The sequence below is a fragment of the Ambystoma mexicanum genome, chromosome 8, assembly GCF_040938575.1.
Source record: "Ambystoma mexicanum isolate Mex_15411 chromosome 8, UKY_AmexF1_1, whole genome shotgun sequence".
Classification (NCBI taxonomy): Eukaryota; Metazoa; Chordata; class Amphibia; order Caudata; family Ambystomatidae; genus Ambystoma; species Ambystoma mexicanum.
Genome location: NC_090929.1, coordinates 1134180889 through 1134195203, shown reverse-complemented (window position 1 = coordinate 1134195203; position 14315 = coordinate 1134180889). Strand labels below are relative to the sequence as shown.

General features: G+C 46.6%; 1 protein-coding gene across 1 annotated transcript in view; it reads right to left on the bottom strand.

Annotated features, from left to right (window-relative positions):
• The window catches only part of ANTXRL (ANTXR like), a 359532-nt gene extending 345639 nt beyond the window's left edge, over nt 1-13893 (bottom strand). The window contains exon 1 of the mRNA XM_069611191.1: nt 13442-13893. Within this exon, the coding sequence (XP_069467292.1) occupies nt 13442-13776 (335 nt within the window). The 5' untranslated portion in view covers nt 13777-13893. The remainder of the gene's footprint in view (nt 1-13441) is intronic.
• Between the last annotated feature and the right edge of the window lie 422 nt (nt 13894-14315).

Genomic DNA, 14315 nt, shown 5'->3' with positions numbered 1-14315 from the left:
CAGATCCTCATTGTAAAAATGTCGAATATGTTGCATTTGACGACAATTGCTAAGAGTAACACATGTGACATCCTGTGTGCCAAGTTGTGGGTCCTTCGAAGTTTACTAGAAGTGCACCGAATAGCATGTTTAGTGTTCAGCCAAAGTCGAATAGTTAGTTGAATTAAACATGTTCGGAAATTGAAAAACAGACTTTTAAATAACACTGTTTTAAATATGTTCTTGTGTTTAGTTTCTCATATCGTCCACAAGGCCTTTTGAGGTCTGGGGCCTCAATACCTTCAACTCGGTCTTCCTAAATATCTTCCTTCTCGAGCTCTTCGCTCATCTGCCTCCAACTCCCTCAGGGTAGGTCGCTTCTCCAAACAACGAGTTGGTGGTAGATCTCTTTTCTCGGCAGGTGCCTCCCTCTGGGACAGCCTCGCTGCCTCCCTTAAACTTGAGGAGAACCATCTCTGGTTCCGGAAACACCTCAAAACCTTTCTCTTTGCTTCTGCTTTCTCTCCTCCTCTCCTCTGCTGACCTCCTAGCTAAAAACGGTACTGCACTGGCTACCTGGACACCCTCTGATTCCGGAAACAGGTCCCTCCTCCCCCGCCAGCGTCACACACCTGCACTGCCACCTGGCAACCCCTGCACTTGGGGACTGTTGTGTATCCCTACACTCCCCCCACCAGGCTTCGATAACTGATGTCCGCACTTACCCATGCACTTGCCACATGCTGGCCATTATTTTACTTATTGTTATTATCTATTCCCATCTACTGCACTTTCCTTTCCTCCGTTCCCACGCACATGAGCGATCTGAATGCCACCTGGTCGAGTTGGATCGTTGTCCATCCTCGTGTGTTCCCCTCCCTTGCCTCGTCGCACCTTGAAACACTTGTGTACAGGTGCGTTATAAATGCCTTATCAAATCATTAACTTTAATCAACATAACATTATTTATTGAAAGCAAAAAGACTAGAATAGATTAACAAACAAGCAGGGACCATAGATTCGTCCTCCCCACTGTCTTCCATCTCCCCCTTCTTCTACCCATCCAGTGGTGGTCCCCTTCCCTTTTACCCCCCCCTCGAAAAACATTAAAAGGGGGCAACCAGCTTCCCTTAGCTACCCTGAATTCTCACTCTGCAGTCAAACACTCCTCTAACATCTGTCTCTTCCTTGAAGAACTTGATGTCCTTGCTCTTACCGAGACGTGGTTCAAGGCCAGCTCTGTCACTACTTTTGACACCTTTCTCCCTGAGGGTTACAAGATCCTTTCCAATCCCAGAGCATCCCGGCCTGGGGGCACAGTGGCCCTGATCTTTCCCGAGTGGGTTCCGTCCATCATCATTCTCATTTAATCCTTCTCTTCGTTCGAATGCCTCATCTGTAGGCTGTCTGTCTCTCTTTCCCTTTCCCTCACTCTTACCTGACCCTTTGATCACCTATATCACAGTCTTGATCATCCTCACATCCATGTGTCCACCTCCGGTAACTTACCTATATCGTTTACTTCAACACTTAGTGTCGCCCACCCAGTTCTAGACTCCTGATCCCCTCTACCTCAAACTCCCTTCTATTTCTGCCTTCACTCTTCCTCACCAATTTCTAAGATTTTATCCATAGTCATTTACCTAAGCTCCCTTAGAGTTCAATCACCTATAGTCCATCTCCTTAACTCACCTTCATCTCAGCCCCCAATTCTTCAAACATGAATCAATGTGCTTCCTTGCTCACATCTCTTAACAGTATGTCCTATGGGCAATATCAATATACTACAGCATCATCACCCCATTCCAAGGGCTGGAAATGGGGGTAACGGCCTGGCATCCAAAGTTATAGTCCAGAGGAAGCATAAGGAGGGCACTGGGATGTTCCGGCCCTTGGAATGGGGTGACAATGCCATTAACACTCTACGTTAGCCGCTTTGGTTACCTGGGGTGTTAAAAGAAAAAAAAAGGATTTTCATTCCATGAATGGGTCGTTGCACGTCCCGTTCAATGAATGACAATCCTTTGCTAAGATGGAGACCCTCTTCCATTACCATGGTGGCTAGGAAGAGCGAGAGGCGTTGAGGCAGCGAGGCGGCGGTGGGTGTGCTCCCACTGCAACACTCGGGGAAGTGGGCAGGGAGAGGGGTTGGAAAATAGGGGTGAAAAAAGAGTGAAGGAGGGGGAAGGAAGATGGTGCAGCGGGCATGGGAGCAGATGGCGGGTTCCGTGGAACGCGGGCTGAGATCATAGGTTGTGTATCCCCATTGGCTGCACCCACCGCCCCAGTGCTAATAAAATGTATCTTTCTTAAATAATAATAACTTGTCCTCTCCTCATCAGATAGCATAACCCCAAGAGTTTCTGCCAAACTCATGCAAAGATATTGGCACGCAAGACCCGGTACTTCTGACCTGCTGACATCAACATCACAGGTTTTTGTAATGGCTTCTACCGCTGCCTCAGTAACAAACCTCACTGCTCTTTTCTTACAGAACTGCCCTTAGCCAGGCCTAAAAAAATGTCATCAGGCAGGGTGCTACATCAGAGTAGTTTACATCTCAGCGCCCACCCTTAGCTCACCAGTATTGTAAGTCCCACCATTACCTCACCTTTATCAGCCTGCAACCTTAAATCCTAAACTTGCCTGTATATCAAATCCCACCCTTATATTTCAATCCGCAAGCAGCAAACCACTATTCCAGGCCCGCACATCCCACCCTCCGCTTTAATTATCCCGCTCTCAGACCTGCCCTGCTAATTTAGCTATATCTCAACCATCTTGGAATATCTAATACCTTGCCTGCTTGACTGGCCCCATGTACTCACCCCGCAATACTTTTTTCCATTTTTTCATTTTCTTATGTCATTATTTTTAGAAAGAATGTATGAGAGTGTGGTACGAGGTAATGTGTATGACACACTACAAAAACACATTAAAAGCAAATTCAATATTTATTTTATCAAAACCACAAACGCAATTAATCAGTCTTAATCTAAATCTCACCCAAGCTACCCACCTCCATATTTCAGCCCAGCTACATGTCTCATGCTTTAGCCTTCTAGCTCTAAACATATGGCCATGTCAACCCATCCATATCTCATATATCCTTACCTAACATAGCTCTGGCAATTTAGTTGGCCTTGCTCCGTAAGACATTGGAACAAACCCTGGGAAGTCAACCACATGATCGCTAAACCCATATCTTAATCTGTACGGGTGGATGGCGCATGAGTTAAACGCTTGTCTGGCATGGGCAAACCAGCCCTTTGTAAATTAGCTTCTCGGCCCCACCTATCTTCCAAGGTTGTGGAACTCAGCATCAATGAATCAGGTAATATTAAAGGCTACCATCTCATCTCTGAGAAGCGTGGGGGCCTCTGACTCAAAGCGCTACACAGAAAACTGATAGTATTAGTTCTCCGCTAGAGAGCTCACATTTTCACCTCTGACCTACCTGATATCTCACGCTAAACCACTCTTAATCATGTATTTTGAGCTAGTTGGTGAACACCATATGCAAGCCGATGCTGGTTGCCTACATTTCAACCTTTGCTTAGTTTACCTCTCGATCAATCCAATCCCTGTACTAGTCTCTGTTGTGCCATTTAATCCACAACTCTTGCAAACCCTTCTAGATCTCGGAGGCCATCAGATGAGTGGCATCCTAGCACGGGCAGCAACCGCATTCCCTCCTCTACTTTTTGTTTAATGTAAGTATACTTTTATTTGAAAAATAAACCGTTCTGGAAGGGTTTAATTTTCAAACAAAGGTGTAGGAAGCAGTTCAAATGTCTACTTCAATGCACTGCACTAACCATTCCCTTAAACAGCAGGCACATTGGTTTGTGGGAGGGGGCAGGGCAGGCCAGCAGGGAACAGAGTTCCACTACCTCTTTTCCTAGACTTTGACCACTGCCTTCACTCCCTCTCAAAATCTGTCAACAACTGCAAGACACCTCGCAAGTGGTTGACCTTTTTCCCCACCCCCTGTTCCTTTTCCTCTCCATACTGGGTATCGGGATGTATAGTAATTGACCTTTTCACAATTGACCTTGAGAGAATTGACCTAATTTAAAAAGGTCAATTAGGACATATATGTGGGGGAAACCCCCCAAAAACCCCTGCAACCCCCACCCAATCCCCTTATATTATTCAGAATGCAAAACTAACCAAATACATATATAAAATAATTAAAATAATATAAAGTTCAATTGTGCAGAAGGTCAATTAGGACCACTATAATTAGGTCAATTGTAAAAGGTCCATTTGAGTAATACCGGGGTATCAAGCCACTAGGCCATCATGCGTGTCTCCCTTTCATCAACGTGGGTTCTTAACTCCTTCATATCTCCATAGTGATTCATGTTTTCAACTGCCAGACACTAATCGCATGCACAATTCTTTCCTAATCCATCTACAGTTTTTCTTTGGAGATGCAAAAAAAAAAAATACATTTGCATAAGGAAGCATCCATTACCCAGCCTCTTATCTTACTGCCTGAACCAGATGTCATCCCCTTTCCAAGCGACTTGTCTTAACCCTACTTTAGCCATTTCAGAGGTCAATCCTATTTCCGTACCCGCCATGCAACACTTTCGGTTCACTAAGCTAACACTTTAGCTCCCCTAAAGCACTATGTACCAGAGATCTCAAATGCATGCTGCCATATCTCATCTAAGAACAAAACACAGAAAACACAGAAACACTAACACATGCCCACCCCTGACCATAGTTCCCCCATAGCTGACTGAACATGCCACATCACCCTAGCAGATTCTCCCATTTCCGGTTCCTTGTACTCGTCAAAACGTTAGGCAAACTCGGCTTACACGATGGCAAACCGCATCTAACGCAATATCTCACACCTTGATGAGGAAACTCCTTCCCACCAACAATATAGCCAATAGGAAACCTTGTCTGCCTTAGTGAACTCATCATTTTCCCTCTTTTCAAACCCCATCAGTCTGGTCCCACACAGAAGGGCAATCGAGCACCACAATGGGAACACTCGGCCCGCCCCTTCTCTTTCACTGCCATTGTTTTGCCATTGGAACACAAGACGTTTACCTCTTACTCTTCGACACCAGGAACCTCTGAACCATTACCATCTGCCTCACGGTCCTCCGTCACGGGACGGCTCTACCCCATGCTAAACTCCTCTGAGGTCCTCTTCCTCCTTTACTCAAAAGCTAAGCCCACTCTCCCAACCTTGTACTCCATCACCCAAAACTTGAAACCTCAGCATCCACTGACAGTGAGCCAATATCCAGCAGTTCATGTGTTCACTGCATTGCCACCAGGATTAATCATCTCAAGATGAGTAAAATCTTCAACCACCTCACAGGCCCCTTGATTCTTGATCGCACCTGCTTCTCTTTTCCCCTCTACTCTTTCTCTCCCCTGAAGTTCTCATCTTTGCAACATGTACCTTCGGCAAACCACCTAGATCCTCCCGCACCTCTTCCCACCATCATCATGCTGGACAGATCTCCTTGCAAAATGACTGCCTGAATTCCAACTCCTCCTCGACAAACATATCCTTTGTCGGGGCTACCTCTAGCTTGTGGACTGCATCTCTCCGTATGCTCACCTTGATCTCTGTGGCCCTCCTCTCTCCTCATCATATCGGCCCCAGGTCCCATGCACCCACTTCCACTTCTTCCCTCAAAGTTTCTCCCCTTCGCTGGACTGACCTTCCGTAGACACCAAACCAGCCCATTAGAAGACCTGTTGAGGACTAGACTTAAGCTCCACTTATTAGCCAGTGAAGGGGAATCTCCCAATCCCCCCTCCTCCCCCACCACCCACTGAACACAACTCAACCCTCCGAGTTAGCTCACAGGCATATGTTCCAAATATAACATATGCATGTTTACCATGTTCAAGGTACCAGGCCCATAGTATTCATGTTTGCTATGTCTGTACCCCAGTCTCTGTTCTCAGTTTATATCTCATTGTGCTGGCTCCTCAAAAACGGGTTTCCTCTCCTCCCAACATCCGCCGCCTATAGAAGGGGCACCCTACCCAGGGACAGCCTCCTTCATCTATATTGCCTCTTAGGGTGTGCCATTTCGATTCAAAATAACATCGGGTATGAATGATGAAAAAAAAAGCAAGCCCCTTCTGAAAAGGAGTACAACCAGCAAACCCCTACGTAACAACTCCACTAGACCTTGCTCTACAACCTAAGAACTAAACCCAGCTCCCATCTCATCAAGTGACCCCCACTAACTATTCAAGCAGAACGTGGCTATAGTACATCCTTCAAAGCACACCTTACCCCTGCATCCAGTGTATGTGTGGGATGGTCAGAAGTGAAGATTGAGCAATTACCTCATTTGTCTAAATCCAACTTGAACTTCAATTAGGCTCCCTCAATATGCTAAACAAATATAGCTACCCCTGTATCTGAAACACTCTTAGCTGAGCCAATATGCTATCCCACTTTTCCAAACTCACATTGTTTTTGCCCCAGCTAACATGATTTCTCATTGTTAGAAGCTTCTCTTTGCTAAACAATGTGTTAACATCCTTAGCTCACCACATATCCAAACCCTTCGACCTGATTGCATATCTTGGACTCCTTAATGTGCCCCTCTATCTCAGCTAATGTCAAATAACACCCTATACATTGGCTCACACTAGATCATATCCTCTCCAACCCTGTGCCCCCGCTTTCCCCCATTAACAGTCCATCCTCTGCCGTTGTGGACAACCCAAGATGTCATCATGTTTTACCCAACACCATATCTCACTGCTGTTGTTAATTCCAATATATGTTATTTACTGCCCCGTGATCACTGTAGTGGCCATACATCGACAAGACTTGTCTGGAGAGTGTCGTATTGTGTCCCGACAGGGGAAACCGGACCATGGTCTTTGGGGGAATTGAAGAGAGAAATGATGCGAGAGGATAGCGAAAGCGTGAGTGGCGTAGACATAAACACATAAACAATTGTAAAGGTAAAAGGAAGTTGACAGGGAGAGTGTCCGATTGTGACAGGGGTATGTGTAATCGGGAACAATGTATCAATCAAAGTGCTGATCATGAAAAGTGGATACAAAGCCTGCCCTCAATACCAAACATGTTCTAGAATATGTAACTTGCTCATCTGAGAAATGGATTTTCAGAATGTATTTATTTATTTATAGAATTTGTTATACGCCCAAACCCGGAGGTGTCACGGCATAAGTTACAGAGTACATACTTGTTTGGTTACAGGGTAAAAGCATTGCATTATAAGCAGACTTGACATTAAGAAAGATACACAGCACATCTTTGCAATTGAGTTACAGGTGGGTTGTGCAAGCAGGTAGAAAAACAGTTCGAATGGGAATAAATGAGTGGGATAACAGTGTCCAAGCATTCCATCACATAATCTCTCAGCCTAACCACAATGAATTAGCTTCATACTTCTGACTTCACTCAATACTGCATTTCATTGCTGTTGATCCGTCTCATACCTCAGCCAACATTTAGCCAAATCATGGAGCACTTGAGTCAGCCCAAGCCAAGGCATGCCCCATCTCCCTAGCCAATGAATCAGGAGTCGTCATCTTTGCATTCTGCCGATACACCCTATTTATTTTTGTTTTGCCATTTATTTTTTTATAGCACAAACATAGCCCAAGAGCAGCGCCGCGTTTTGCAACACAAGGGTTCCAGCACTGAAGTGTTTGGGCCTCTGATTCCATTTTCGGCCCCATTGTTATTTTTGGATATTAATTAATTCATCTTTTATAACTTCCTTAATACCAGAGACCAGTCTCTAAGTGTGGGACCAGGATTCAAACCTGTGTTGCTCTGAGCTGTCTTGCATCCAAGATAAACGCGTTGCTCCCAAGCTATCCTCCTGGCCCAGATATAGGCAGAACTTTATCATTCCCTATAACCTGAAATTATTGCATTGGAGTACATCTAGGGAGAAATGTATTTAGGGATGGACACAAAGCTTGTCTGTGTGGTTTGGGTATTTACCCAACTATTGACTGCCCATGGCCATGCTAATCCTATGGCCATTCCTATCCAATTCCTGCCCGTCCCCACCAAAAACACATTTTCCTGGGATCTCGTTGAGTTAACTGTTTTTTTCTTCAAAACAGTCTTCTGAGAGGTAATGACGTAAATGGAGTTGTATACACGCTACTGGTGTAATAAAAATGTCTTAACCAGCTGCGCCTTCAGCCACTCGATGCATTAGCACTATGCATGTCCTTCACTGAATTCATTTAAAAACAAGCATTAGAAAAGCCATCGGTTTTGTCCTGTGTATAGGTATTAAGAATTTGCCAAGCACTTGTATTATATTCCCAGGTACTTGCACCGTTTTGCAGCTGCAACCACTTGTGGCCGGTTTCAGTGCTTGGTAAATGCATTTCCCCATGCCTACACAAAAGCCAAAACGGATGGCATTGCCAATGCTTGTTTCATTAATTACAACGATATGTTAAAAAATAGGCCTCTTTGTTTCAAAAGCAAACTGGATGTTCCCACCCAATGGAATGATGGGTACAGCAGGCTTTTATATAATTAATTGTTGACATGGCTGCTCCCCTCCCTGCTGGAGTGCATTAAAATAATGATTAAAGTGGATTGATGTAAAAAAGGGGTCTGCAAGCTGTGGCTCTGAGATATGTCGGACAGTGACTCCCACAATCCTTCACCATTGACTAGGCTGTCTTGGGCTGGTGGGGGGCTGTAGTCCAAAACATCTGTAGAGCCACGGGTTTGAGACCTATGCAGTATAGGAATATCAGAAGGCAGACTGGAACTTCTAATGCCATGACGCACTGCATCACCGCACAGCAATATAATGAGAGAGATAAACAGCATGTTTTATATGCAAGGATGAATGAAGCTCTGAGCCTGCAGTATATGATATGATATGGCATTCATAACGCGCCTATACACAAGTGTTTCAAGGCGCGAAGAGGCAAGGGAGGGGAAAAAGAGGGAAGACAGACAACGATCCTACTAGACCAGGCGACATTCAGATTGCGCAAGTGCAGGTGAGGGGGGGGGAAGGGGAACGTGTGGGGGGTAGGGGCTGTGCAGTACACAGGATAGCAGTAGGCAATACATAAAAGCAGGACAGAAGCAGAGTTGTGCCTACCCTTAAGTCTCTCCACGCACATGCAATGTCATAAAACTTGACAACTAAAGCATGGTGACAGCAATCCAGATTGGTACCAAACCTGAGGCTTGAATGAAAATAATGATTGCATTTTTATTTTTAAACATTATTTAAAAATCACGCTATTAACCAATTATAAATGCACCACTGTATTACATCCCACTGTGTGGAATGTGCATGTGTGCTGTCTGGAAAGTGCCGAGGTCCTGTTGCTCATCGGGGCTGGGTTTCCATTTTGTCACGCACAGGAGAATGGCCACGTGCCCTTTCAGGACAGGAAATAGCTCAGCAGCAATGTGCTCGCCTTGGAAGCAACACAGGTTCGATCCCCGGGTCCGCGCTTAGAAACCTCTGGATATTTAAGCACGTTATGAATACGCAACTAAGACAACAACAAAAAAAAAACAATTACTCAACTAAATTAAAAAAAAAAACTATTTCTGTAACAGCGCCTCCATGCCCGCGGGCTTTGTGATTGCTTTAAAAATGAAAAATAAATAAATAAGGAAAAGGTCACCGTGAATATAGGGCAGGAAACAACGGTAGGGGGTCAAGTCTAGTAACACCCACCAACAAGACACAAGACTCCCCTCTTTAGATACCATTTGACCTTGTCGCCAGGCCAGTGCTGCCGTGGTGAGTGGCGAGGGGTGGCCGCTGCAGGGAGGGTTCCCTTAGTTCCACTTTTGGTGAGACAGGAAACCGGGATTTGCGATGCAAAGAGCGATGTGGCCACGCTGTTGAGAGTTACTGGTGCCCACTCTACCGAACAGGGCGAGAGGTCGCTGGAGTCGAAATAACCTGTTGGTTAAGATAGCAATCCAACCGCTCACAGTAGTTCCACAACTTTGGAAAACAATTCAACGGCTAATACCTGCAAAAAGTATTTGAAGACCACATGCCTTCCTCTAAGCCACCCCCCCCCCCCCTTTAGCCCACCATAGTGGCTTCCATTGCTGCAAGGTCAGCCCCCCGAGCGCCTTCAGGAACAAAATGACATTCCTGGATATCTGTGTAGCTTATAGATAGAACTAAAGCACTGCACACAAATCACAGGGGGGGGGGGGCACAATGAACCGACCACTGCCACGTGAGCGCCTGGATGGTGTTTCCAAGCGCTCTCTCGTCAGCCCAAAATACCTGAAGAAAGTTCCAAGGGGTTGCGAATCGCCCGAATATTAAGAGTCCACCTGCTACCGACACGCGTCTTTCCCACCCTTCTTCCCCGTGGGTGCGGCTTGTTGTTGCCCCCATGTGTACATTTTGACATATCACACATGAAATTGACGTGTTTAGATTTGGCTAGTGGGTGGTGCAGTAAGCCTTGACTGTAAGTCATAGCTATTGACATGGGAAAAACAGGTAGGAGGGAGCTGTGAGGCAGCACACACAGCCTGTAGGTGTGACTTGGTTATTTTCCCACTTATTGCCCACCCATGGCCATCCCCACTCACTACTGGCTCCAAGCACATCCCCCTGGGATCTCTGTGTTGGCTCTGCTTTCTGAACAGCCCTATAAACCAACTTTTGATGTAATAAAACTGTCTTAACTAAGTGACCTTCAGCCCCTTGATGTGTTCAGCATACATCCTTGCATTTAATTCCTAATGAAAACAGGCAATGGCAAAGACAATAGTCGCGTCTCTTGTATAGGCATTTGCCAGGCATTGTGGTATTAAGCTGAGATACTAGGCACCAGCTGTTGCCGTCTCTTGGCCACGTCGTTCCATTATGGCAGTGGCTGGAAAATGTGGATGCCTTGACTACATAAAAGCCACATCTCTTGGCATTGCACAGGCTCATTTAGAATTTGACTGGTTTTATTGCAACAGGAGTGTGGGCCATCTAGATCGTTCTGATGCCTTTTTGAATTTCATTATATAGATAAAAACAAGATAATCTTATCTGTATTCCGATTGTTCACATTTTTAACCCATAACGTTTCAATTGTAACAAGGCAGATATTCACACTGTTGTGTTAAAAATCCTCCGTTTACACATCATTTTATTTTTCACTGTACTGTGTTGTGATTATGTGACGATTGCACCCGACAGAGATCCTGGACTCATCCAGGGAGGTAGGCTTTCCTAGGGACATTGCACATGGCGTTGGTTTGCGAATTGTTTAATGGGTTGTTCTGGAAGTTCAGCAAGTGGCTATAAGACTCGACCCACCTACTCCCCAACCCACATGCCTCTCGAGACACCCAAAATACCTTGCTCTGAAACTTTGGAACGCTCTGCCTTTCGCTTTTCGTTCTGTCCTCACTCTGGGCGTCTTTTGTTCGTCTCTTAAAACCCAGTTTCTCGCTTCCTCACATGTATAAGATCATTTTTTCATGCAGATGCATTAATTAGTGTTCGCTGCTTGTAATGCTAGTACAGCACTTAGGGCTAAGCACTTTATAAATAAAAAAATATTTCAGGCTACTTAAACAGCACATACCTCCGATCTGTAATTTCTTATTTTAGCCGTATATTACCTCATACAAAAAAACTCCCCCATTGACCAAATCAAAGAGAATCCTTCATAGCTGGCCACATGCCGGCCCCTGCTCAATGTCTGAGGTCCCAATAGCTAATCCCAAATCTCACCTGCTTTAAACGAAAGTGTATATGTCAAACTTCCTACGCTAACACAATGTCAAATCATGTGACATAACTGCGTGCATCAGTGTTTAGCATTGCTAATCCCATATGCCACCCATTCATCAAACCCAACACCATCTGCTTTTAGCCAGCCCCATATCTAAAATAATGCCAACTGTTTGGGAAAAGCACTTGTCGGGCCCTGGCGTGGTGGTATTGACTGGCCATTGGTGGCAGCAGGTGAGAAAATGGTACAAGTACCTGGGCATCTAATAGCCTGCCTCGCAAATGCTGAATACTTATAATCCAGCCAAAACCGTTGCCTTTGCTATTGCTTGTTTTGAACAGGACTTCAGTGAAGACACACATAGTGCTTATAAATTGAGCGGCTGAAGGCAGACCCTGGTAAGAAATTTGTATTACACCAGTACCGTGTTTACAACTCCGATTAAGTCTAACTCTAAGAAGACTGCTTTGGAAAAACATTGGTAGATACTTTGCGTGCAAAGTTTGATGGTAAGGCTTGATTAAACTGAACTCAAAGAGTTCCCATGAGACAGTGTTTTGGGCGGGGAGAGACAGAACCTGGGTGGGAATGGCCATAGGGATTGGCATAGCCATGGGCAGTCAATGGGTGGGCAAATAACCAAACAGCACCTCCAAGCTTTGTGTCCCTCCTCATACGCAACGCAGCACTTTGAAGCCATAACAATGGCAGTCGGCGCTACACAAACGTCAAATAACATAACATATACAATGTTTCCCTATCTGTATTCTAATGTAAAGGTTTTGGCTTATAAGTGGAGCAAGCGCCAACTATTACCCCAAACTAATAACCCTTTATAATGGAGCATTCACCTATGTCCCGCCTTCTTTCGATAGCTCCTTTTACCCCCATCCCTTTCACTAGTGTTATATCAATGCTCTTTTTAGTTAACCCCACATGTTAGTCCTCATGTGCTAACTGCACAGCACAGCCCTCTTTATCTAATCCCGCTTCCCAGCAATTTTAAAACGTATCACATCTTAAACGAAGTCGTGCCTCTTACATAACGTTCATCCTCATTTCTAAGCAGTGTTTGGCTAGCCCAGTCCTCATGTTCCCAGCGTTCCATTTGCTGTGCTCCCTTATCGCCCCCAGACTCTAGTCTGTGTGTTTCCCCTCTTTGACTAACCTGATCTCAGCCCGCTCCACCTTCCGCAGCTCTCCATGTGGTATGCCCCCTGAGCTTTAGCTATACCAACCCCACCCCCACCCCACGCCTCCCCTAGGTAGCCCCTCTTTGCCAGCTTAACCTCTGTTTAGCTGACCCCACTTTTCGTTCCCCCGTCTCTCCGTTTGCTACGCTTCCGTAGCTTTGCGGTCTCCTCTTTGCTCTCCAATATGCCATTCCTCTTTAACGTTCCCCCTCTCTTCGGCCTCGTAGCTCAACCTTCTTTAGTTCTCCCATTGCTCTGCCACTGGAGTACCCCTTTCAATCCCTTTGCTTTGCCTTTAGCTAATTACCCTTCTCTCTCTCTGCCCCTTGTTGTGCCTTCCTGTATTCCCTTTTAAACTGCCCCAGCCCCCCTCCTTAGACTGAATCTTTCTCTGTTTCGGCCCTTTTTCGCTGCCCCCCCCGCCACCTCCTCCTCATGCCCATCTGTGCTCATGCTTGCTGGCACCCATCCCCACTCCTCCATCGCGTTGTCTTCACACTTCTCTCACATCCCGCAGCCTCCCGATTGAGACTCACTTGTCCAGGACAAAGTAAAGGTCGAAGGCCCCGGTGCAGGATGTTTCGGGCTCCCCGCCCTCCTCCTCGGGTCTGCCCCCGGGGTCCTCCGCACTCTGCCCGCGACTCAGAGGCACGGAAGCGACGAGCAGCAGGAGGCACAGGGCGCCCGCGGCGGCGCCAAGACTCGCCAACCTCCGACCGCCCGCACCCGCCATCCTCCGCCGGGACAGGCACTCAGACCCGGAGCAGAAGCACCGGATCCCGCACAGCGGAAAGGGATGAGGGGGATAGGAGGAGGCGGGGGAGAAGGAGGCGAGGCAGGACGCAGGGGGAGAAAGGAGGAGTGCAAGCATGCTAAAAGGAGGGGTGTGGGGAGGGTCCACATGTAGTGATGTCAGCCCCCCTGGGGGTGTCCCGACTGCTTTCCCCTGTTGACCCCTCCCTTCACAGAAAGAGGAGGTTTGTTGGGTAGGACCGCGCCGACCATCCCCGACCGCTCCCAGATGCAGAGAGAGCTTTCACTGGGAGGAAGGGGGTCGGGAGGAGGAGGGGCCCTCGTATCGACCGTTCCCGAGAAATGCACGAAACTAACAGTCTTCTAATAAGGCAGAGTGGCTCTGGCCGGCCAGGCTGTATCCCCGAGCGTCGGCGTGGGAAGGAAGTGCGGGGTTCTGCTCCGGTCATTCAGAGGAGCATCCCAACTCTGGACCAAGGGTCCCTGGTAGTCTGGCGTGGGGCAATCCCAAACTGGTTCTCTGAGAGGACATCAATAGAGAAAGCTAGACCTGGCACTACTGTCCCCCAGTGCATGGGATGCAAATCACCACCCTAGTACTCTATGAGTCTAGCCTCAGCCCACTACTCCCACCCCCAGGTCATAAGGACTAGTAGA